This window comes from Arvicola amphibius, chromosome 13, assembly GCF_903992535.2.
Source record: "Arvicola amphibius chromosome 13, mArvAmp1.2, whole genome shotgun sequence".
In the NCBI taxonomy this organism is placed as follows: domain Eukaryota; kingdom Metazoa; phylum Chordata; class Mammalia; order Rodentia; family Cricetidae; genus Arvicola; species Arvicola amphibius.
In genome coordinates, this window is record NC_052059.1 from 49,240,945 (window position 1) to 49,267,099 (window position 26,155).

Consider the following 26,155-nt stretch of genomic DNA (forward strand, 5'->3'; position numbering starts at 1 on the left):
ACAGTGCAGCTAACCTATAGAAAGGGTTTTAATATCAAGCCACAAAAACCCAAGTCAGCAAGAGATTTCAATTTTGAAAATAGAAATATACCTATGTTACAAAAATCTTCAAAGATAGAGGAAAGAGAAGTATTAAAGTTATACCAGTCTAATTATGAGTATGTCCTTTTACTTTATTTAAAAGAAGTAATTTTTGTGCATGGGTGGGAGGTACTGGAAAGATGGCTAAGTGGTTAAGAAAACTGTCTGCTCAGGTTCCATTCCCAGCACCCACATGACAGCTCAGAGTCATCCATAGCTCCAGGGGACTGGACACCCTTTTCTGGCCTCCGAGAGCACAGTACGCACGTTATACAGATATGCATGCAGTCAAACACCTACACATGCAAAATAAATTAAAATTTAAAAAGGTGTAATTTATTATAAAATTTGGGTGCTGCTTTTAAAACTCATGATGACTTTTCCTTGTCTCGGTCACACGGCACTTCATGTTCATTGGCTAAGCAAATATCTCGTTGCTCATCAGGCAGTCATTCCCTTCTATTGAACACAACGGTTTGCACAGCACTAATTACAGACATAGTGTTGGGGGATTGTTCCCATACTGGACTGCCTCTTTCCTGCATTCTCAGAAGTGGTATTAACTAGGTCAAAAAGTATGAGCATCTTATGGCTCTTAAAATCTGCTGCCAAAATGCTTTCCATAAAATGCCGTGCCTATTTACATCGCTGCTAACAACTCAGATTTGTTCTGCCCATACATTACAGCCATCTAGAGCCTACGGTCTCACCAAAAACATCCCTAGAACTGCAGCAGTTATCTAAAGACAATTAAACGACCCTCACCAAGAAAGGCCAACTATTTGCTAAGTGGTTTTAGTGTTGAGGCAGTCTGATCAAATTATGAAAGGCTCGGGTTTTGTCTGGCAGATTACCTCAACTCCAATCTCGCTCAATCTCATTCTTAATGTGTGATTTCCTGAGGACAGTTCCCTCATCTATCGCAGAACTTCAAGAACCGAGGGAGTGGAAGGCGTACCTGCCACACTCATTCCTAGTTGCCCTAGTTACAGCAGCATTAAAAGGTGGTGGTGGGGAACCTGCTTCTAGCTGCGCTTACTTGTGCCTTAATCACTCGCAAATCTCCTAAGACTAGGTAGTCTTATTGGTTTACGATTTTAAAATACAAAGATTCAAGACTTTCATGACTATTTGGAATCAAAACAAAATAAAACCGTCACTCTCCCCGTGAGTACGGCATCGTCCCATTCTGTATACTTTTCTTTCTGGAACACCTACTAGTAGAACACACACCGCAACATTTCACTTTACCCATGACCCTCACAACTCAACTGTTTTCATTTTCATTTCCATACAGCACACTTTGTCTTTTCCTCAGATTTCTTTTGTTAATTTTAGTGTTATCAAATCAGCTGTTAACCAATGAGCTAAACTGATAATGTTCACACACCCCCACCTTGGGCTGTAAATGTCCTTCTCAGTGACCCCTGTCTCACTTCTACACCCCTCCTTCTGTGTACATCATGGTCTTTCAGTCTTTTTAGAGGTTTGATCCATCCACAACTAACATTAACATTAGTTTCAGCATCTCCTCTGTATGCATGACTGTCCGAAATTCCTGGAAACCTTGCGATGTATGCTGATTCTAACTTGGAAAAGACTTCGTACTGCCGTAGCATTTTGACAGTGAGTTCAATTGGAGGGGCTTTATCTACAGGAGTTCTGTAAGAATGGGCCCGGGCAAGTCACTGTTTTGAGAACTATTTCCATATTGATTTCTTGGCTTGAATGTCTGCACCAATTATGAGAACATCCAAACCAGACATTCTTTGCTCTCAAAGCACTGGTCTAAGTCCTCACAAGACAATGTCCCTCAATAGCTCAAAGAAGTGAACCGAAGTTTCCGGTAGTCCTTTTGTTGGGAAATGTAACCCCAGGAGGTCTCTGTTACTAGTTCTAAAACATGTGTTTGGAATATTATTTCTACTAACAAGACTAAGTCCCATCAGGACCTCCAGTGTCAGCAAATACAATGCTTTCAAACTGACCACCCAGGTAGCTTTACCTCCTCATCCCCAAGAGAACCTCATAAAAATCTTCCAGAATGGTAAGAAATACTTAGAATTGCATAAAAAGAAACAATACTTACAAATTTGTCACCTGTGATCATGTGGCAAGTTGAATTTCAGCTAAGTGGCTTTGGGGAAGTTTGTCACTTGAAAATGAATGAAGCATGAAGTATCACATGGTCTCTTTTCTCCTAGTCTTGCTGAAAGTTTTGTTTGGTATGCAGTTATTATGACCGAGTGCTTGTTAGGTAGCAGACTCCCTGTAAATAATTTACATTTAACTCCTTCAATCCTCCTTACAATGTTCTGAGTGGGAAATAGTTTCCTAATATACAGTGAAGACGATGAAGCAAGGGCCTGAAGTGTGCATATGGTCCCAAAGCAGTAGGGAGCTGGGCAGAACTTGAACCCAGGGCAGTGAGCTCTAGAGTCAGACACTGAGCCAATGCGGTGTCCATTCTCTGCTTTTGGTGACAAAGATCTCCAAAAGATCAAAGTCTTTTAAACAGTGGATGCCCTAAAAAAAAAAAAAGCCTTACTTTGAGTGGGTAAAGATGCTGGGTTGGGAAGTTAGGAAGAAGTGGATTAGTGAAGTAGGAGGGGACAAAACAGAGGAAGCAGATTAATCTGATTGAAATACATTGTGTATATGTATGAAAATGTCACGATGAATCATGTATACTTAATAATGCTAACCAAAAAAGAAAACAACAACAACAACAACAAAAGCCAAACAAACAAAAACTAAGTTCTTTGTTTGGTGTGGTGGCACCTGCAATCTAAGCACTGGAGAGATTGAGATGGGAGGATCCCAAGTTCAAAGGCTTGGGCTACAATCGTGTTTTATGCCAGTCTAGGCTTCACCAAGACCCTGAACCAATTAACCACCCACCTCTTAAAATTCACCAACGTACAAACAACACAAAAGGGGAAACAAATATTTGAACAGGCATTCACTGAAGATGATACTGCCGTAAATAAACAGTAACCCTTAGAAACCATTGCAACGGGCGGTGGTGGCGCACACCTTTAACCCCAGCACTCGGGAGACAGGCAGGCGGATCTTTGTGAGTTCAAGGCCAGCCTGGTCTACAAGAAAGAAACCATTGCACCGGTATTAGAAAGGGCAACCTTTAAAGACCAAGTGCTGGCCAGAATGCAGGGCAACAACTGGGAACTCCTACACATCTCCACAGTACTGCTGACTCAGCTCACCCCTTTGTGTATGGATCTGACTGTATCTAAGTCAGCTTATGTATTCAGAGTGATGGCTATTTGGCTTGCACTTAAATGCACCTTGGTGGAGAAGAGTCTACACATTTTGTGTGATGATGAATAATGCTGCTGGCCATGTTTACCTACAAGTTTCTTCATATAATGCCTCTACGGGAAATGGGTAAGGATTGTTGGGTGATTAATAATCCATGTTTAGCTTTCTAAACTATCTTCCAAAGTGAGATATTATTTTTGGCTTAAAAAAAACAAGTCAGTTTTTATTGCTGGGCTGTGTATCACAGATCCAGTATTGCGTGTGACCTGGGTCTCTGTAAGGTGATATTGCCCTGACTGGAAGCTGAAAATCTTTAGGCTTCAAATTTCTCAGTGGACAAATGAGATACTAACTCATTTCTCAGCTGTCTTTTAACACAAAGATGCCGCTTTTTATTATACTATCGATGTACTTACACAATGAACATGCTGGGAGTAACTACGTTTCTTATGCCTAATTTTTTAAAAGAGGAACTTAGTTCTGCAGAGGCTAATAAGCTTTTCTCTACTCCAACAATGTTCCAGTCACAGCCCTCAGGAACAGCAGCTCACGAGGAGATGCTCTATGCCCCAACAAGGATGCACTGGATTCTTGCTGTAGCAGGGAAAGGTGGAGGGCATCCTCTTTTAGGAACCCTTGCCTTATTTCTCACCATCCTGAGCCACTGGGCCAAATGCGCCGAATCTGTAACTATTACTACCCCTACTAAGATTGTTTTGGGGGCAGACCCTCTAATACCCAGATTTCTTTAAATATATTGCAACTTATTTGTTAATCTTTTATCCCCCCCCCCCACTTTTTAGCTTGATTCTATCTTGTAGGAATGACATTAAATGTGCCAATCATGTTCATGGTCAAACTAACTACACAGCTGGGTAAGAAAAGAGGGCTAATTTCCCACTTGTCTAGAAAGTCTGCAGCATGCGTGTAAAGTCTGTGGCACTCGCAGGAAAGGCACTTCCAGGCTGGAGGGTGAGTAGGCACCACACAGAGCCGAGTAACTGACACCCAGGGCTCTCACTCCCTGGACCCTAGTCCTGTGCTTGCAGTTCCATGAAAACAAGTCCAAATGCAGGGGGAAGTTGTATAAAGCAACACCCTGGCCAATGGAAGCTCAGAAGGGGGTAAAAATGCTCACAGTGCACAATTATGGCCGAGGGAAGTACGACAGGTCAGGGTTGGCTGAGGATTGTAGGCTGCCTGGCACCAGCAAGTGATATATGTGAAGAACTAATTAGAGCAGATGAGAAAAGTTCACAGACCTATTTATGTGACTGTTGATGTAAAAGGAAGCAAAGTACCCACTCCCCCATCTCTAGCTCTTAAATAATCCCCCCATCCTACACACCTGTTTATTTCCACTTTCTCCCTCCCATTTGTCTCACTGATATAACCTAGAAGACAATGCTTCATTCAATAAACTATCTTAATTTGTGGAGAAAAAAAATATCAAAATGTGGTCAATGCTAAAGCTTTCCAAACTTAAGATAAACACACTAAAAATGCATGACTGACTGCTGGTTGCTTCTTCCCCAAGAGGATGATGACTTTTTCTGTTTCTTTTTGCCATGTGAGCACCATGGTTTCTAAGGTAAGGAAGACAGAGCTCACAGCTTCAAAGGATGCATTGCAGCCTGTGGGCTGAGGACAACAGTTAACATAAGCTTGTTTTGGACACTGGATGTCAAGCTTCTACCACTTTTCACAGGTACAATACTTTATTTCTATGGCACAGAAATGATCTCTGAGAAAATCCTTGCTATTTCAGCACAAAGCAAAACAACCAACCAACAAAACAAAACAAAAAAAATCCAACGAAACACTTCAAGATGGCACTGCAGCAGCATCCACCAGGTACCCTCACTTCTGCACTCCTGACTACTCCTTTTTAACATGAGCCAGCTTTTGTTGTTGGTTTGTCTATAAAGAAGGAAAAAGAGCAGGCATGGAGGTCTGTGCCTTTAAGTCATGCACTCAGCTGAAGTAGACTGCTGTGACCGAGGCCAGCCTGGGCTTCACAGTAGGACCTTCCTCAAACAAACAGTAGGCAAGGTGGCTGATCAGGTGAAGATGTCTGCTACCAAGTCTAATGACTTGAGTTAAATCTCCAGAACCTACATACCAGGACGGGAACTGATTTCTGGATGTTGTTCCCTGGCTCCACGTGTACGCAGTAGCATGTAGGCACACAAGCATGCACACATATACTCACATGCACACACACACACACACACACACACACACACATAAAATTCACATCAGAAAAGAAAGACTTGAGACTCTTCCTTGAATGTCTCTTTCCCCCTCATCCTCATGTTTAACCTATATTAAAACATCCTTTAAAGACGTCCATCTCTGCTTCAAAAAATGTTTTCTGCTGTTTTTGTTATTCATTTTTAGAGTAATTAATTATTACCACAGGGTTCTATTGGCAAATAAAAAAATTAAAAACAACAGTTTTATTTAGGATGATCTGGAAGGAGTTGGGGGAAGGAGAAAGAATGAGTATAACACTGTAAGATATTCTCAAAGAATAAATACATTACTTAAAAAAGATAGGCTTAAATGGGATAATGGTGGCACATGTCTTTAATCCCAGCACTTGGGAGGCATAGACAGGTGGATCTCTGTGTTCAAGGCCAGCCTGGTCTACAGAGCAAGTTCCAGGACAACCATGGCTACACAGAGAAACTCTGTAGCAAAAAGTCACCCCCTCCCCCATAGGGAACACAAAGAGGAAGTTACGTCTGCTGCACCAACCCTGGACTTGGTTTTCACAGCAGGGCTGCAAACATCTGTCCTGTGTCTGTCCCTCAGGCTGACTCTCTTAACCGATTCACACTTTAGAAGACTCACACAGAGTCTGCCAGTCCACTGCACTCCGGTATATCAAAGTGTTAGTCACTGATTACAGAGGATTACAGGGGATTCTTATTTCTCTATATTTCTCAACTGTATCCTGAAACCACTTTTTACAGTAGTGTTTACTGACTTTATAAAAGGGTTATTTTTATTTTCACAAAAGCCTTTAAAATTTACATGTGAGGGGCTGGAGAGATGGTGCAGTGGTTAACAGCACTGGCTGCTCTTGTAGAGGACCTGCATTCAGTTCCCAACACCCATCTGGAAGCTCACTATCTATAACTTCAGTGCCAGGAGATCCAATGGCCTTTTCTGACCTTCATGTGGACCAGGCAGGTGTGTGGTGCACATACATACACACAGACAAAACACACAGACACATACAAGAAAATAAGTTTAAAAAATTTACATGCTAAAGAAATGTTTCCTTTTGATTCTCCCCTCAGAAGAAAAGCTTAGTTCAGTGGGTTTCTCTGGACAGAGCCCCCGGCCTTGCTGCAGCTTTGCACTGGGTCTCAGCAGATGGCACAACAGAGAAACCATTTCACCAGGTTGAATTTCTCAGGGGTGCCTAGGGAATCCAATATGAAGACAGCAATTGCAAAAGCAGCATGCCAGTCCTCTGAAGAGCTGCAAGGTGTAGGCAGGGGACCTTAGGCTTCATGTGGCTCAAGCCAATAATACCAGTTCCAAACCTTCAGGGCAATATTATGCTGAGTAGAGGAAGGTAGACACAAATGGGACATATGGTATAGTTTAAGAGAAAGCAAACACAGAACTGATATAAACCAGGATGGTGAAAGCTGGGGTTGTGTGGTGGGGGAGAGACAAGTCTGACAGAAATGGCTTCCACTGTAGTCTAAATTTGCATGCACAGGTGCATACCTAGGTTACAAAATCTAAATGTTCTTAATAAAAACTCAGAGTCAGGTATTAGGGAGTGAAAGCTGAGAGATCAGAGAAGCAGAGCAGCCAGCCACTAAAGAGACCTTACCTCCACTGGTGCTCAGACTAAAGGGGCGATCTTGTCCTCAGACTGCATCTGAGCTCCTGTCTCCTCCTGTCTTATATTCCTCTCTCTGCTCAGCTGTATTCCTTCCTGTCTCTACCTCCCTAGTATTGGGATTAAAGGTGTGAGCCACCACCGCCTGGCCTCTAGTGGCTTAGCTCTGCACTCTGATCTTCAGGCAAGTTTTATTTGTTAAAACATAAACAAAATATCAATGCATTTCCCCCTTTTTGTCTACAATAAAGAAGGCTAGAACTAATCTAAGAAAAATTATATACAATAAGTACAATAACTATATACAATATATATAGGCAATAAGTACTTCAACAAAGTCTAGTCCATTTGTATTTGGTAAATTCAGAGAAAATACTCCATTATCTATCCTATCTTGGTAAGTCCAAAGTCTTGTACCTATTTTACTTTCTATCATAACTTGCATTACCATCCAAAACTATCTTTTGGTATCTCTCAACCTTATACACTTTACACCTCTTTAGTTTCTGTACCTGGTAAACAAGGAAAACTATAACTATCTAGCCTTCAACTCCCTCAGAGACCCAAGAAGGAAATAATATTAACTGAGTAAGCAGTAAGTGCAAGCAAGCGACTTCCAAAAAATGTGAGAAATCACAAAAACAGCCAAGTGCCTGGACAGTCACCCAAGTTTCCTCTGCAGAAGGAGAGAACCAGTTCCATAATGTTATCTTCTCTCCTTCACATGTATGTTATAGCACATGCACCATTCTCATGACCACCCCCACCCATGTAAAGATAAAAAATAATAATAGCAAACTGAGTCAGTGAATCAAAAAAAAGCAACCTCACAACTCTGAACACAGCATCATACTGATCGATGATTCATCTGTTGGTGGTTCTGATGATATTCAAGGTATTTCTTAAATCTGGAGGAACGGGGTCTTCCCACCTATCCCACCCTTATCAATGATGACAAAAGCCATGGAATTATTAGTGTTATTCTCTCCCTTTCAGATCTGGACCTCTTCTTGGAGTCCAGCCATCAGCTGGTCCCACTGTTTCTCAGGATGCCTTTGCCTTCTGCCTCTGCTCGAGACAGGTAGTTTTGACTTTGGATGTGCTTCCATGCATTTGCTGACTCTTAATGTTTTGATTATATGCCATTTTTCAGACCATTTTCTGTACCTGCAGCTGAGTCATACTTTTTCTTTTCCATTCCAAAGTTTTTTTTCTGGTTACTTCTGTCTTAGATTTTCAAAGAAATGAATTTAAAGTCTTTGCATGTTCAAAATTTGTACTTTTAAGACTTTTCTGAAACTTCCTATGGAAAAGAAAAATCCTTATTTTGTCACTATTTAGACCACTGAGTGTCTGCCCAGTCTCATTACCGCAACTGCTATTGGCCAAACTCACAAGCTTCCAGACATTAGTGATATTCGTGGGGTGGAAATGATATTCCACAATAATGAAGTGAAGTACTATACACACCGCTGCCAGTAGTAAGAACCAGTTGGTCACACTGGTCCATCCTTGGGGAAATGGATACCTTACTTCCACATCATTCTTACTTTTAACTGTTTTTTCCACCTAGAATAAGACACAGCTTTCCTATTCAGACAAATTTGCCAAAGTATTTTCGTGTGAGTAGTGCTGAGCATGGAACTCAGGGCCTACTACGTGCTGGGCAAGCACCCTACCGTGCAGCTACAATCTCTGCTCCAAAAGTTTTGTAAAGGCCAGCTCATCAGCTTTTGCTTCTGGAAGAAGCTGTGATTCTCTAGATGGAATTCATCCTTTACAATCTCTATCTTACACAGGCCACTACTGCCTTTATCAGAGTGTGTCACCAAAAGCCCATTAACCACATGCTCGAACACACGGTGTCTGCAGACTGAGAGGCACATCCCACACCACTGGCAGTGCTGCTTACGCGACAGACTCAATATTCACTCAGGACCACTCAAAGGACCGGTAGACAAGCAGACAATGGGTTCTTGCTAGTGCCTTTCCTACTGGTGGTCATAGATCATCATTCTGCAACCGTTTCTTCTTCCTACTGGCAATGCAGTTTGAATCAAATACCCTTTAAAATAAATGAACTGCCAGGTGGGGCTGGCTCTGAGCCCCCTTTGTTCCCATACTTTTTTTGGCATGTAAGATTTAAATGATAATTATGTTTATTTTAATAGACTATCTGTTCACCTTTCTTGCCTTGATAGGGGCTGTCTCTGGAGACAGAACTATTTCTGGCTGCTGTTTTTTGAGGAAACTGCCATTTCTTTTGAGGTCACAGAAGTCTTATTCTTTCTGAGTCGGCTAAGAGTCATCTAGGACTTCAAGTTATAAAATCCATTGTTTACTTAAAACTTTGAAAATGGCATACACGATATAATTAACTGCCTAGGACAAACATTCAAACACAAATAGATCTTTCCTGTAGAAAATAACATATTGTTGGACCATGTGAAAGAATCTCACTTTAGTATTGACTAAAAAATTCTGGAACAGGAAAGCAGCTAGCTATGGGATACGAATTATTCAGAAAATTCAACCCAAAGTCAGCATCAAGGTAGTGTGTTGACAAGACAATTACTGTCACCAGGAACAGAAGAGATGCCCACCACCATCACCACGCCAACCCACATCACTGCATGTGTGTACAATCTACAACTGCAACTATCATGACGTAAATGAAGTCTGGGGAGAAAATGAACTACAAAAATAGACACCTAGAAATTTCATAAAATCCAACTGGATAAATGAAATAGTAAAATACACTCAACAAGGGGGCTAGTGTCTTCAGTCTATAGGAAAAGATTCTAATTCAGTAACAACAACAACAACAACAACAACAAGAACGACAAAAACTTATATATTATTTAGGACTGGGGAGATGCCTCAATGGGGAAAAGTGCTTGTTGCACAAGCATGAGGACCCAAGTTCAGATCCTCAGCACCCGTGTAAAAATCTGGGTGTGGCTGTGTCCCTGTGAGTGGAGCAAAGACAGGAGAATTGCTGGGGCTTGCTGGCTGCCAGTCTAGCTCCGGGTTCAGTGACAGACCCTGTCTCAAGAAAATACTAGGATGTCCAATATCCTCTTCTGGTCTTTAGACAAGTACGCATGAGCACATGCACCTATACACACATGTAAACAAATATCCCCCATACATGCAAGCGTGTATGCACACATGTGTGCACACACGGCAGAAAGTACTTAGACATATTTAAAAGGAAGTATCTATTAGGAGGAAGTTTTAAAACACAATAAAGTAGCAGTAAAATGATTTAAGCAAAAGATATCTTGTTCTTGGATTCAATAATTTAAAGAAATAGTAAGTTGGGCAGTGGTGGTACTTTTAAATCTATACCTTTAAATCCAGCATGAATGTATAAATTTTTCCTTATTTCTCCAATTAACTCTTTAAATTTTTTTGCTGTTGTTGATTTTGTTTTTCAAGACAAGGTTTCTCTGTGTAACAGCCCTAGTTGTCCTCGAACTAGCTCTTGTAGACCAGACTGGCCTTGAACTCAGAGATCCACCTGCCTCTGCCTCCTGAGTGCTAGGATTAAAGGTGTGTGCCACCACGGCCCAGTTAATCTCTTTAAATTTTGATAAATTAATCTGGTTCCAAAAATATTTTAAGGAAACAAATAATTCTAAGCAAAAGTTCTAGCTTTTATAGAACATGTAATGTGCTGGCATGCTCTGGAGTCCTGGATTGAGGAGCAAGAGGAGCGGGTAAGATATAGAAGCATCAGCCAGAGCCCTGCAAGTCAAAGGGTGCACAGAGCTGGAGTGGACTAGCCTGGGAGGGGAATGGGAACAAAAGAGCTTGCATTGCAAACACACACAATGGCCCATCTCACACAAGAGAGGGAAATCAAATTACAGCCATGTTGTTGACACACCATGTTTTTTCACTTTTCAGTCAGGAAAACAAGCAAACAACTTTGATGTTAACACGGAAGTGGGGCTTAAGAGGGGAGCTTTAGGCAAGCCTAATCATGATGGCGAATTCTCTCTGTGTGTGTGTGTGTGTGTATGGTGTGGTGTGTGTGTATGTGTAGCCTTTGAGGCATCAATTTTACAATGGGAAAAGTATTTCATATACACTCTCAGATGCCAGCTAAGGTCAGTATGAAATACAATTCACTTGCAAACGATGGGGTTTAACCTAGCGCTGTGTCCATAAGTTTGGTTAGATAAATTCGGCTATATTTAAACAGATGCTGTGACATGATTTCCTGGAAACAGTGTGAGTTTGAGGCACAGTAACACCAGCTTCATGAGCCATGCTTTACATCAGCAACAGACTCCACATATTCAACTTGATATTTTCACAATAACTGGGAGTGGCAGAGACGGGGTAGCAGGACTCTATTTCCTAGGCTAAGAGCCACAGTTCTCACTGTCCTTTCAGGAAACCAAAATACAATGTGTTTGTTAAAAATACTTCTAAAAATACTTGAAAGGCACATTGGAAACATGTCATAGTTTAAACTGAAAGTATGTAGAAAACAAAGAGTCCTTGGATTTTGCTACATGCAGGTTCTTACTTAATAGGCATGAGCATTTAGTTTTAGAAATTGAGGTAGTTTTAGATTTCTTTTTAAAACAGGGTCTTACGTAGCCCAGGCTGGCCTCAAACTCACTATGTAGCAGAGGATGAACCTCTGAGCCACCTGCTTCCACCTTCAGAGTGCTGGAATCAAAAGTGTGTGCCACCATGCCCCATAGTTTTAGAAACTGACAGGAAAAAAGTTGTACATTTCTAACTCAAGACAAAGCAATATGCCTCAATATCAGCATCATCAAAATATTCAAAAAGTAAAAGGGGGAATGATAATTACATTTATGTATACAAACCCAGAGGCTATCTCCAAGGACACATAAAAAACAAACAAAATGTCAAGTTATTCTGTGGAACAGGATAAAGAGTAGAAGGGAGAGGCTGGAGAGATGGCTTAGTGGTTAAGAGCACTGGCTGCTCTTCCAGATGTTCTGAGTCCAATTCCCAGCAACTACATGGTGGCTCACAACCATCTATAATAGGACCTGACGCCCTCTTCTGGCCTGCAGGTGTACATGCAGAGCACTCATACATAAAATATAAATAAAAGAGGACACACACACAGAGAGAGAGAGAGAGAGAGAGAGAGAGAGAGAGAGAGAGAGAGAGAGAGAGAGAGACTGATTTACCTTTATGCTATATGTATGAGTGTTTAGCCTGCAAATATGTCTGTGCACCATGTGCATGCTTGGAAACTGAACTCAGGTCCTCTGCAAGAGCACCAACTATTCTTCACCAGTAAGCCATCTCTCTAGTCTCAAGGGATTTTTTTTTTTTTGAGATAGGGCTTTATGCACCCTAGGCCAGACTGAAAATGAGGCCTGAAAATGACTATGTAGCTCAAGATGACCTTGAACTCCTAAACCTCCTGTCTTCATCTTCTGAATTCTGGGATTACATTGTGCCACCACAAGACAAAACCTTTACAGATCTTGTTATTATTTATAATTTTTACGCATTCAGTTTGTTTTTAAAAATAAAGCTAAACAAAACAATGTGGATGCATTACAAAAAAACCCCAAAAATTTGCACACTGAAGTCTCAGCATAATTATTACAGAAATGCAAATCAAAACTACCAGACTCAGGATGGCTACAAAATAACAGTTCAGATTGAAAGAATTAGCAAGAACGTGGAGAAATCAGGAGTCTGCCCATTTCTGGTGAGATTATAAAGTGGTGCAAGGACAGTCACTCTGGAGCACACTACCGAGGCTCCACAATAAACTAAATTCAGAATCCTGGGTACATGCTGAAAATAACAATAACACACACGCGAACTGAAAACAAGGACTAGAACAGGTGTCTGTACTCAAGAGTATCTGAAGCAGGCAAAGGTCTGATGAAACAATGTGGCCACACCACGGAACATTGCTCAACCTTTAAGAAGGGGATTCTGATGCATGTGACAACATGGATGAATCTTGCAAACACTGCTAAGTGAAATAAGTCAGTCAGAAAGGGCACCTGCATGCTACTGATGTGAGGTACCTCGAGTAGCCAGATTCACAGGGACAGAAAGGACAATGGCTGACAACCAGCAGTTTAGGGAAGTAGGAAATGAGTAACATTAAATGTGTAAAATCTAAGAACATTCTAGAAAAGAATGGTCACGGTCACATAACAATGAGAATGTACTAGTGACACTGAACTGTTTAAAAGTGGTTAGATGGTAAGTGGAACATTGTGCATGTTTTGTCACAACTCAGGCCACAGTGCACAAAGACAGCCAGGGAAGCTGACTATGTCAGTCAAAATCTTCAACAGCTGCTCATGGTGGTGAAAGCAGTCAGACATAAAACACTGCACAGATTATGAATCAGTTCATATGGAAAGACCAGAAAGGGCAAGTCTCTAGGGACAAACCGTAGATTAGAGGCTGCATGGGCCCATTAGGCTGACTGAGAAGAGGCATAAAGGATTCTTTTGGAGAAATGAATTGTGATGACAGGTGGATAACTGTAAATTCACTAATTCCAAATGGAATTAAAACCCCAGTATATCTGACCCTTTGAATGCATGTGTTTTATAATGTATACCTCAATAAGCCTGTTTAAAATGTAAAAAAAATCAGTAAATACTATAATATTCTTTGTTAAAACTACTGCTTTATATACATTTCCACATATTGGAAAAAAACGTGGCAAGGAAGCCTCAACTAGAAAGCCTAACTATGCTGCCTTAGCTTTGATCTTGATGCTGAGGAACACACCCTTACAAAAGCAACTTAAGGGGGATAGGCTTACTTTGGCCACTCAGGGCTTATTTTAGGCACTCTTCAAGGTACAAACCATTATTGCAGGTAATTTATGCAACAGAAGCTTAAAACAGTTGTCATATTATATCAACATCAGGAACAGAGATGGACAAATGCATTCTTGCTAGTGCTCAGCTGGCTTTTCCCATTTCATACAGCCCATGATCCATGGTTCACCCATAGTGGGCAAGTTTTCCCTCCTCAGTTAACACAATACAAGCCCTCACAGGCATGCCCAGAGGCTCATCTTGAAGAACCAGCCTGCCTCCATCTTAGGCTTAAAAGCCATCTTATAGAAGGCATACCAGGTTCATTACTGTTTATTGCCTGTTGTAGGAACAGCAATCACCTCTTTGTTTCAAAAAGTTAGGGCTGGAGAGATGGCTCAGAGGTTAAGAGCATTGCCTGCTCTTCCAAAGGTCCTGAGTTCAATTCCTAGCAACCACATGGTGGCTCACAACCATCTGTAATGGGGTCTGGTGCCCTCTTCTGGCCTGCAGGCATACACACAGAGTATTGTATACATAATAAATAAATAAATATTAAAAAAGTTAGTAAACCCCTTGCAACCCTATCTTTATTTCAAAAGGGTTGTTATGGCTACCTGTTGTTAAGACCACCTTACAACCATATCTTTGTTTTTAAGGAGGTTGTTATGCTTATGTTCTGACCTGTAACCCCACCTATTTTGCTGTCAAATCCCCCATCTGGAAACCCCTTACCCCTGAGCTATAAAGACCTTCTCTTTCTCTACGCAATGCTGATCTCTTGAACCCCGCCTTAAGGGGAGGCAGCCCATGTACATGAATAAAAAGCTTGTTTTAATTGCCTGCTTTAATTAATATGGTCACGATGATCTGGGCAGTGGTCTCCCTCCTCCCAGTTTTGGGATTAACAATCTCCCATATGGTTCTATATTCTATCAAGGTGACAATGAAAAGAGGAAGAATGTAGATAAATTATACTTATAAAAAGCCATGTGTCTGAAAATTTGATTATGCTAGACATTTTATTTTTTTCTACACATGCACAATTTATTCACAAAGTAATCAAATATCGGTACCTCTCCCAACCAGCCATTTTACTCTAAATCATGTCCTTGTACTCTGAGATCCCATCTTAAACAAACCAGAATGGAGAAGATCAAAAGCATGAATGATATCTTATGTTGGAGACGATGCAGAGCAAGGGAAACACTTCCCAATAGTGATGGGAGTGCAAACTTGTACAGCCCCTTTGGAAATGAATATGGCTATTTCTCAAAAATTTAAATCAATCTACCTCAAGATCCAGTTATACAACTCTTGGGAATATACACAAAGGAAGCTCAATCATAAACAAGGACAGACATTTTATTATAACCTTTCCATCCCTTTATAAACACCAATGATTAAAAAAGTTAACTACCTTAAGAGCAAAAGGGGCACTAATTCCACAAATTGTATTGAAGAGATGCTTTTGTGAACACCATCTGCCTGACTATACATCCTGAAAGAAGCAAAAGTTCACTTAGTTGTGCTTTCAATAAACATTTCAGATCTTTAAGGCATGGGCATATACCTAGCCAACACGGGACAAGTGAAACTTGCGTTTCTCACAAGTTCATCTTGGTCACTGAACATCCTGGGCTCTGCGCTGACTCTTCTCTGACTCTAGGGGCTGGAGAAAAGGCTCAGGAATAAGAGCGATTGTTGTTCTTGCAGAGGACTAGGGTTCCATTCCCCAAACTCACAACTGTCTACAACTCCAGTTCCAGTGGATCTGATGTCTTCTTTTGCCCTCCTTGGGCACACCTCTTGCACTCAGTACACAGACATACATGCATGCAAAACACTTACACATGAAATAAAATCTAAAAAAAAAGCTTTCTATACCCCTTTCCTATCTTTTTTATGTCTGTCCTACTTTTCTTGGTACCTCTGGCTTCCACCCTCTTTGTAGTCCTACCTGGTATGGCAGTACCTGGCTTCTCACTGGCCCTTTTCTTGAGTTCTGGAGGATCTTTGCTGTTCACATCCTTGCCTACCTGCCTGATCCCATAATTTTGTTCACCTTAATGCCTAATGTTCACACATTGGCATTTTCAAAGCAACACCAGACATCTTTTGAAAATACCCTTTACAGATTGCGTATGGCACCACGTTAGTTATTGAGTTTGTTTGTTTAACAGGGGATGAGCCACAGGGTCTCACTGTGAGCTCTGGCCAGCCTGGAACTCACTATGTAGGTCAGGCTGGCCTTGAACTTGCATCATTCCTCTCGCCTCTGCTCCCACGTGCTGGGATACAGGTGCGAGTCCTCCTGAGCAGAGGCAGCACAATTTCAACTGACGAGAGCTCCTCTTTCTGAGAAGTCTTTCCATATCCACAACCACCACTCTAGGTATGTTTTGCTAAATACGAAGAAAGTCTGCAGAAGGTGGATAAGGGTAAGGCCAGAGGAAAGGAGACAGTTACATCAGCAGGAGAAAGGCAACAACTTCTCAAATACTACCAATGAAAAGCTGGGGCAGCTAGACATTATTAAAGTTTTAAGAAGGTATATTACTGGCTACCACTAGAACTAAAATCTCTATTTTAGTACAAAAATACGTAAGCCAGTGATCCACAATATGTCTCTATCATGGCTCGCACTATGGACACTGTCTGAATCCTATAGCAAATGCAGCAAGCTGTGTTTCCATAAAGGCAGGAAATACATCTGTCCTGCTCACTGCAGGACACCAGAGCTCGAGCAATGCCTAGAACAAAGGTGGTGTCCAAGAAGGTGTCCACTGAATGGTGATGAAGATGTGAGGGATGGTTTATTCCCTGATCTTTGCTGATATACAGCAAGCTAGGAACAAATTTTCCACCAGGAATGGCTAGGTTTCCCTGAGTGTAGAAGCCAGAGTTTGCACCCTCCCTGCTTGTGAGCTGTCACAGACACACTACTGAGCGTCAGAGAGAATGGTGAAGGGCTACGAGTGTTCAGGGCACAGTGTGTCAGTATTAGAGGGGTCACCTTTAGTGAGCAGCACTGGCTTAGTTAAGGAATCACAGTAGCGGCGCCTTCACCCCAACCCCAATTCAGTATTGCTTCCTGGGGGTGGGTATCTACCTTCTATGTAGTTTTTACCTTGGTAACAACAGAAGATCAGATCTTTAGTGAAACAGTTTGGAATTCTGAAATGTAAAATGTCCATTTTTATTACAGGGCATCATCATACAAGGTGTGTTGCATGGCTAATGCAACATAGGGCTCTTTCAGAGCTTGAGGAAATTAAGAAAGGAAAACACCTATTTTACTGGGGCTGTGATTAAAAAAAAAAATCAAAACCCACCTTTTAAAAAGCATGACATGACACTACATCAGAGGGACACAGGGGGGCACACTAATCAACCGGAGAGGAGAAATAGAAATGCCTGAAATCAGGTTGACATTTTAATAGTTACACTGAAACACATGCAGCAAATTCTGGGGAGATCTTGAGGCTTATCATCTACTGAAAAGGATGTTCTGTTCCTGATTCAAGTTCAAGGAAGCAAGAAGAATTTGTTACCCTGTCAAGGAGAAGCCTAGCACTTTCAAATACGAGATGAGGATCAGCCACACCCGTAGCCTCTACTGATTTGCTAAATGACCTTGGAGCAGGAGTCACTGCTTTAAACAAAGACCTTTATATAATCCACCACTGCACTTGAAATTCTGCGTGTCCTCCACTGAACTGGTACATCAATCTACTTCTTTGTTCCATCTGTTTTCCCTGGAGTAATGGTGAGTTAACATGAACAGGTAAAAGGGAAACAGTTTTGCATAAAGAACAGCCTAGAACTTAGATGTAGTCTGTGGTCTTTCTGAGTTTTAAATTTGTAAATACAATAGTAATATAGAATTCAGTAAGTACAGTAAGTACACAGAATTCAGTAAGTACAGTATAATGGAGAGCAAAGCGAGCTTCCTTTCAGGCCTTTGCCAACAGCTGTCAAGAGCCAGGGATGCAGAGGCAAGGCGCCTCGCTCACAAGAGTGCCATTAATCCCAGAGTCACATTCAAGTCTGCGTTTCAGCAAAACGATGCGTTAATCCCAGTCACAGCTCTTTGGAGTCAAATACACTAGTTAAAATGGAATGGGCTGAAACTGTGAATGTTAAGGGTATACTGTGGCTGCATAATAAGTATCTGAGGACTGGCTAAGCTAGAAGATTCTGTCAGTCACTGGGCCTCTCTCAGAAGGACCCGCTCATCCACGTTCATCTTCACTTACTTGAATGACTAGACTCCCAGCCGTTGTGTTTCAAGCTCTCTTGATGTCTGAGATATTGAGCAGACACTCAGTATACCTTACGGCCATTTGCTAAGGCCTTTGGTGACTTCTTTCCATGATAGCTGAACTAGCCACTAGGGGGTACCTAATTAGACTCAACCTATGCTAAAAAGTAACTGTGCTCTAAAATGTGCCAATTTAGAAGATATACTTGGAAATTTCTTAGCTCTCTTAAAATGATTAGTGGGAAATACCAATAAATTTATTTTGTTAAACAAAGCTGCCGGAATAATGTATAATATTACAAATACAGGCAGTCATTAAATTCTTCGAGTTAGTATCTAACTAGGAACTCTTCAAATATTATAATGGCATTCAGTGTCTTAAGCGTCCGTGTAAAAAGCCATCAAGAAAGTGATGTGCAAGAAGTTAGAGAGATGGCTCAGTGGTTAGAGCACTGCTGCTCTTCCAGAAGACCTGACCTGGGTTTGACTGCCAGCACCCATGTGGCAGCTCCCAACTCTCTGCAAACCTAGTTCTTGGGGATTCAATACTTTCCTCTGTCCTGCTCGGCACCAGGCACGTACAACACGGTGCACACATGAATGGGGGGAAGGCGCTCACACACACAAAACAACACATTTTTAAAAAGAAAGGGGTGTGCAAGGGGCTTAGCGGTCAAGAGCACGTGGCGCTCTTGAGAAGGACTGGGGTTTGGTCCCCAGCACCCACACTGGGTGGCATTTATAGCTCTAATTCCAGAGGACCCAACGTCCTTTCTGGCCTCCTTAATACATATGGTGCACATACAGATATGCAGGCACACCCCATATACATAAATACAAATAAATATTTAGAAAAAGAAAGTGGTGTGCTAAGTTAGAAACTGCAGATCCTACCATTGAAGCTATTTGAACACATGAAAGACAAACAAAAGCCAACTGAGCCGAAGTCGATCCCAGCTCCAGAAGGCTGAACGCAGGAGGACTACTGCATGATGAAGGTTGGCTGAGCCAGGTAGTGAGGTCCAGGCCAGCATGGGATTCAGAGTTTCAGTTTCAAAAAAGAAAAACCAGAAGAATACTAGCTTCATTCAGTTGGTACTGACATGGGGCCTATTAGATTACAAATGAGGTTTTGTTGTTGTTGTTGTTGTTGTTTTGAGGCAGTGTTTCTCTGTTTAGCCCTGGCAGCCCTGGAACTTGCTCTGTAGATCAGGCTGGCTTTGAACTCAGAGATCCACCTGCCTCTGCCTCCCTGAGTGCTGGGGTTAAAGGCGTGCACCACCACTGCCTGACCTACAAAGGAGGTTTTAAAACCTTAATTGTTTTGTGAACAAGTTTGTAAGATGGTGTCTTACCATCTCAGGTTGGTCTGGAACTTGAGAACCCGCTACCTCTGCCTTTGCAGCGATAGGATTACAGGTGTGTGGTTATGTTCAATATCAACAGTACTGTTTTTTTTTTTTTTTTTTTGGTTTTTTTTCGAGACAGGGTTTCTCTGCAGCTTTAGAGCCTGTCCTGGAGCTAGCTTTTGTAGACCAGGCTGGTCTCGAACTCACAGAGATCCGCCTGCCTCTGCCTCCCGAGTGCTGGGATTAAAGGCGTGCGCCACCATCGCCCAGCTTCAACAGTACTTTTAAAGACTGCAACCGAAACGAATTCCAATTAAAATATAACATATCTCGGTTTGCACTCCTCCAAGAGTTGATGTAGCATTATGATGCCATTGTGCTTCTGACTGTCCTTACTAAGCAGTGAACTTGTAAGCCAGGGAGACATGGATTCAGACCTTGCTTTTTCACTTTTAATTTGTTTTAACTTGGAGTCTCTTCCTTCGTTTCCCAGAAACTCACATTTTTAATTTGTAAAATGGAATGCTATCAAGTAGACCAAAGTATGTATTGTGCCAACACTTTGCACACCACCTGTTCACACAGGGCCTGCTCTGGCACACTGCCTGTTCACACAGGGCCTGCTCTCTGTAAAAGGCAGCAATCAGGGGTAGAGAGGTGGCTCATGCGTTAAGAGCACTTATTAGTCTTGCAGAGGACCTGGGTTCAGCTCCCAGAACCTATGAGATAGTTCACAACCATATGTAGCTCCAGCTCTAGGGGGAAATCCAGTGCCCTCTTCTGGCCTCTATGGGGACTGCAAGCATCTGGTGTGCAGACTTACAGGCAAAATAACTGTCCCACACAAAATAAAAATACTCTTTTTAAACAGTAGAAATTATTATTTTTACTGAGGTTATTGTTTATTATAATCTCAAATTCACCCTTTCACCAGCATTTCCCCAGACCTTGACAGCCTTTGGGAAATTACTCATGTAGTCAGAAAGTCAAACTATGCGTTAAGTCTCTGGGAATACAATGTCCACGTTAGGAAGGACAAACACAAAGAAATAACTCTAAGCCCAACAAATAGGAGGTGTGCCATGAAAACATTTACCAGGAATGCTGAATTTAAGAAACCTTTGAAAAACTGTTATTCAAGCAGTGTCCCAAAATATGTGAAGACATTAAATAAGAAAGGCAAAATATGGTAGGTAATTGAACGTACTTAAATTCCCAGAGACAAAAGAAAACGGTGAACTGAAAAGCGACCTATGAGATCTGAATAAAGACATCAGTGGAAAAGGCTCGTTAAACTACGTGTAGAGACAAAAGCACATTCTCCAGGGTCAAGTCAACCAAGCTAAAGATTATGAGTTTATCTGAAGGGCAAAAGCAGCTACTAAGGTGGTTCTTTTTTTTTTTGTTTGTTTTTTGTTTTTCGAGACAGGGTTTCTCTGCAGCTTTAGAGCCTGTCCTGGAGCTAGCTCTTGTAGACCAGGCTGGTCTCGAACTCACAGAGATCCTCCTGCCTCTGCCTCCCGAGTGCTGGGATTAAAGGTACTAAGGTGGTTCTTATGGGATTCTGCAATTGAAAAACAATGTTGAGATGACCCAGAAGAAAATAAACTCAAGAGGTTAAGACTGAATGTAGGGAGGCCGTTTAGAAGGCGTTGTAGTTTGCTTCCCATTTCTTTGATAAAACACCATGACCAAGCTAAATGTAGTGGTACACACCATTAATCCAGCACTTGAGAAGCAGAGACAGGGAGATCTCTGGAAAGTCAGTCTGGTCTACATAGTGAGTTCTAAGAGAGCCAGAACTACATAGAGAGACCCTGTCTCCAAACAAGACAAAAACACGACAACAAAAGCACCTCCGACGCCATGAGAAAAGAAAGGGTTTAGCTGGCTTACACATTCTGATCACAGGCCATGCTGATGGGAAGTCAGGACAGGAGTTCAAACCGGACCCTGGGGCAGGAACTGAAACAGAGGCTACAGAGGAACGCTACTTACTACTTGCTCCCGTGGCTTGTTGAGCTTGCTTTCTTACCAGCTTCAGGAACAGCTGCCCAGGAATAACACTGCAGCTGGGGCCTGGGCCCATCCACATCAATCATCAATCAGGAAACGCTCTACAGACTTAATAGAGGCATTTTCTCAAGTGTGGTCCCTCTTCCCAGATTAAAAACAATAAAACACTAACCAGGACAGAAAGGCAGATTGAATTCCAAGTGCCAAGTTAAAGAAGCCACTACGAAAGCAGTATTAGTAAGAAAGCAGGAAAAAAAGAAAAATTCTAGAAATTTTCATTAAGGGAAAAGAATCAATAAGATGCGATGTGGCTATACCTCATAAGCCATGTGAGGGAAAAGCACTTTGGAAAGCCTCATCTCAAAAGAAGAATTTGTTCGATAACATGTACATGTTTCATGATGTAACTTATTATCCCTATGTTGATGATCAAACCTAATGCAGTGTGCATCCTAGGCAAGCATTCTTCTTCGGTTCCTACAATATATATATATATATATATATATAATCTCAAACAAACAACCACAGCCAACTCCATATTCCTAAAGCAGTGCACAGAGTTAAAACTTAACAACATGAGAAATTTATTAAACCCCTTTGGCAGGCACAGGACACAAATTTAGCCTATTGAGAAACTATTTTTGAAACCACTTTGGTGTATGAACAGCAATTCTCCATCAAAAATCACTTATCTTTCAACCATTGCGTTAATTATGGGATTTACCCTTAGCTTGAAATCGAAGAGAGGGGTGATAATTAGAATACTTTCTTTTCTTGGTGTCAGCTTTCGGGTCTGAAAGGAAAAGGCTAAGTTTTCATTTGGTCCTCTCCCGTTTTAACCTTGTATATCAAGCAAGCAAGAGGATTTTATGAGTAAAGCAAAAGAGACATAAACTCTGCTGCCCTCATAAAAGTTGTTCTGGAATAAGTATTTGCACACTGCTTCCTTCTTAAACAGAACCTATCAAACAGGCTTCACTCTTCATTGGGGTCATATATCTCCATGTAGCAATTATGAGGGTTCTGCCGTAAGTTGGCAGTGAGGACGTGGGGGCATAAGAGATTGAGAGCAAGCATTTTACACCTGCTTTCAATTCTCCTTACTCCTCTATCACTTATCCCACTGCGCCTGAATAAAACAACTTGTTAGGACGGTGTGCTCAGTAAAATGGCTTGAAGCAAAGAGCTGAGAAGGCTGCCTATACGCCGAGTGTTTGAGCTGTGCCACACAGTGACTTCTCCAAGATGCATGTTTCATCTAGAGCTGTTTATTTCACTCACAACCTAAACTGGAACGCTTCAACGCTGCTCCGGCTAAATCCTTCACGAGCACCCTCCAGCACCGGCTCGGCTTTCTCTTAATTCGAAAGGCAGTTAAGTGTAACAGGACATTTAATGAGCTCCTGCACTCTGTTCAGATCGAATCCAGCTCTGCAACATCAGTACGGAGTCCACTCAAGCGCTCATTAAGTGGAAGGAGGAGGGATGAACTGTTAAACGCGCATGTGGAAGCTGAGAAACGCGACCAAACCAAAGTCTTAGAGCCTATCCTTAGCTCGAGGGTGAAGAAATTAGCCTTCAACTTCATGTTTGGCCAAGGAGACCTACCGCACAGTAATGAAGGCATCCTGACAGGTGCAGAAAGTGTGGGGTGTATGCAAGAGGGAATTCAAACCTCAAAACAAAATCAGCTTGCCACAGACCGTCTCACTTTAGTTTTCTAACTGCTGACCTATCTCCGCCACAAGTCATGGTGGAGACCACAGAATCCAAACGGATACAGCATTACCTTTGCTCTCTGACTTAGGAGCGGAAACTCACCAGTTTCATATCGGACTTTTGGATGTTCAGTACCAGTCTCTTCACTTCTCAAAGCAAGGCAGCGTCTTCCGGTTCCAGCTCCGTCGCCGAGAGCATCGCGGGACTTGGAGTTTTTCCTTCTCACGCACTTTCTGGAGCATCATGGGAAATGCAGTTTTAATGCAGGCATTATGGGAACTGTGGGCGTCTTTCCTTTTCCTCCCTTTTCTCGCCAAACGCCTCCTTCCGTCCGCTTAAATTCATCGCCGCCGCCAATTCATCCTTCCTTTCCATCCCAGAATGATATCATGACCCTCATCCCGGTCTGGAATCCATGGTGTTCTGGGATATGTAGTCCGCACGGTTCCAGTTCCCGGCTCCCCTCCTCCCTGTGGGAAGGCGTGTGGGCGCAGTGCCTGCTGGAAGCTGTAGTTCCCTGGGGCCTCAGACCCTGAGCTCTACGCTTTTTCTCTAGGGAGTCGGAAACTACAACTCCCAGGGATGCCCGGCGGCAGCAGGTGGGAGCGGGGCTGTTGCTATCAATATGGCGGTTGTCAGCCAGACAAAGACAGTCAGTCTGATGTGATTGAGACAAGGGAGGTTTTCAGGGGGAGACTGGGAGATAGGGGGCTCCCCTCCCCCCGCTGCTCTTCCTGCGCGGGCCTGGAGCCCTCCTCAGCCCCTCCCGCAGGGCGCCCCGCGGTGAAGATCCCCTCCCCCTCCCGCCTTCCTCCTCCCTCCCTCAGCCTTGCTCTGGGACGCTGGGGAGGGGGCTGAGCCTGGTGCAGAGAACTCAGCTGGGCTTCCGAGGTGAGTGGGGTCGTTTGCGCTTGGACTGCCTTAAGTCTTTTTCCTCACTTCTTGCATTACTTTAAGGGGGAGAAAAATGTTTCGGAGGGGTTTTGGGGGAGAGAAAGTGAGTAGGCGCCACAGATGGGTCTCTGGAGTGGCCAGGCTTGGGGGGGGGGGGGAGCGGGCAAGCGGAGGGGGGGCTCCCAGGGGGCGGTGGTGCGCGGGTTGTGGGGTGGGGCATTTTGTGAGGGGCGGGCGTAGAGAGGCGAGGACGGCTCCCTAACTTCTCCCCGGTCTCCTGGACCGGCGGAAGGTTTGAATTCTGGAGGTGGGGTCTTCCTGCTTGCGAGTTTGAGAAACTGCGAGGTGGCTTCGAGGTGTGCTGGTTTGTTTGGGGAGTGTCTCGCTGTGTTTTAAACTGTGACGTGTACTTGGGTGCTGGGCTCGTCTCGAAAGAATGTCTGTAGATGGTAAGTTAGATAGCCGGAGTCGAAGATAAGCGGCCTGGGCTTGGGGAGCACGCGTGAGTCCCGGGCTGGACTTTGGCTCTCCGGACCTTGTGCAGGGGTTTTTTTTTTTTTTTGTGGGGGGGGGGGGTCTGCAACTCGTTCGTGTCTGGGGGGCCAGCTCATACTCCGTGCCCTCCTCTGGGCTAGTCTCCACCCCAAACTCCCGGCAGGAGGACTCTACCGATGATGTGTTGTGGAGATGCATCTTTGCCTCCTCAAGTCGGCAGCTAAAGGTGGGAAAGGAAGTGTCTCTTAAGATTTTATTCCGGAACCGTGTTTTGGTTACACTATTGGGGCTACTTTGAAAGGAGTCCTCCGCCCACCTTCACCCCGAAACAGTAAGTAAAGGTAGCCTGTCATCTTCATGCTCAGTGACTTGCCAGTTATTTAAAATTCCGGGACGTGGGGTTGGGAGTCTGGAGTGTTCAATGACATATGCATCTGTGTCTACTAATGAGGCGAGTGTCTGCTGTGTGCCCTGAGGTAGACAGGGCGACTTATTTTCGTAGTTGAAAAAACTGTTGGAAATTATTTTCGGGGAAGAGGCTTGGTGGTGCGCTGAAAGGCGCTGCATGGATTTTTCGTCTACCCCACCCTGCTCTGTCTCACATTTGCTTGGAAACTGGTATGGAAGAGTGAGGGAGCATTGGGTGAGCGAAGCCGAGAATGCACTTAGCAGGACGGATACACGCTGTGTAAAGTTGAATGATAAAAGTGATTGCTATTTTGTCTGAAGCTTTAAGAAAAGACCTCGTGTGTTATATAGGGTATAGTCACGTGCTCCTTTTTCTGGGGACCTACAGATAATGGAACTCTTTGCCTTCTCCTTTCCTATCTTTCCCTCCCTTCCTTCCTCTCCCCCCTCCTTCCTTCCTTCCTTCCTTGGCACAGAACATTTCTCTTCCTGATGGACAATAATACCTCCTGTGCTTGCTTTTTTTTTTTTTTTTGCTTAGTTTGTGCTAATATGGGTCGTGCTTTTTGTGGTTGCGCTATAAAATGCATCATTAAGTGCAAAGGACCCGAATTTGTTGTTTTTTTTTTTGTGCATTTATGCCACAAGTAATTATCACATAAGGCTCGCAGTGTTTTGCATTTAACTTACTAAAATTGCACAACTAAGTTGCTAGATCTGGTTGAATTATGCTTATAAGTAAGTTTAAGAAATACGATTTTATTTTTCAATTTTCAATTAGAGTTGGAATGAAACATCTCTTGTTTCTCACAGTCTTGAATATTTAATGACATTACACCAGGAGGATTTAAGATCATGCATTTTGTACTCCCTCCGTCCAAAATACAACTTCCTCAGTCACTCTCTGTGATAATTTTGTGCTAGCACAGACTTTTAAATAACCAAAAGAGTAATTGCCATCACTTCTATTTCAACTTGAGAATTTAAC

At 42.7% G+C, this 26,155-nt stretch overlaps 2 protein-coding genes across 5 annotated transcripts in view; one reads left to right on the forward strand and one right to left on the reverse strand.

The window, feature by feature from the left end:
• Ints9 (integrator complex subunit 9) overlaps positions 1–23,608 on the reverse strand; it is an 85,702-nt gene extending 62,094 nt beyond the window's left edge. For 2 of the 4 annotated variants that reach the window (XM_038310256.1, XM_038310255.1), the window contains exons 1-2: positions 23,473–23,529; positions 2,171–2,607 (exon numbers count right to left, since the gene is read on the reverse strand). In XM_038310256.1, coding sequence (XP_038166184.1) covers positions 2,171–2,191 — 21 coding nt within the window. In that variant the 5' untranslated portion in view covers positions 2,192–2,607; positions 23,473–23,529. Of the gene's footprint in view, positions 1–2,170; positions 2,608–23,472 lie in introns of all 4 variants that reach the window. The other 2 variants (XM_038310257.2, XM_038310258.1) reach the window with 2 other exon arrangements.
• A 373-nt stretch (positions 23,609–23,981) lies between these two features.
• The window catches only part of Hmbox1 (homeobox containing 1), a 125,476-nt gene continuing 123,302 nt past the window's right edge, over positions 23,982–26,155 (forward strand). The window contains 2 exon segments of the mRNA XM_042054104.1: positions 23,982–24,261; positions 24,900–25,090. The gene's annotated coding sequence lies outside the window, so the exon portion shown is untranslated.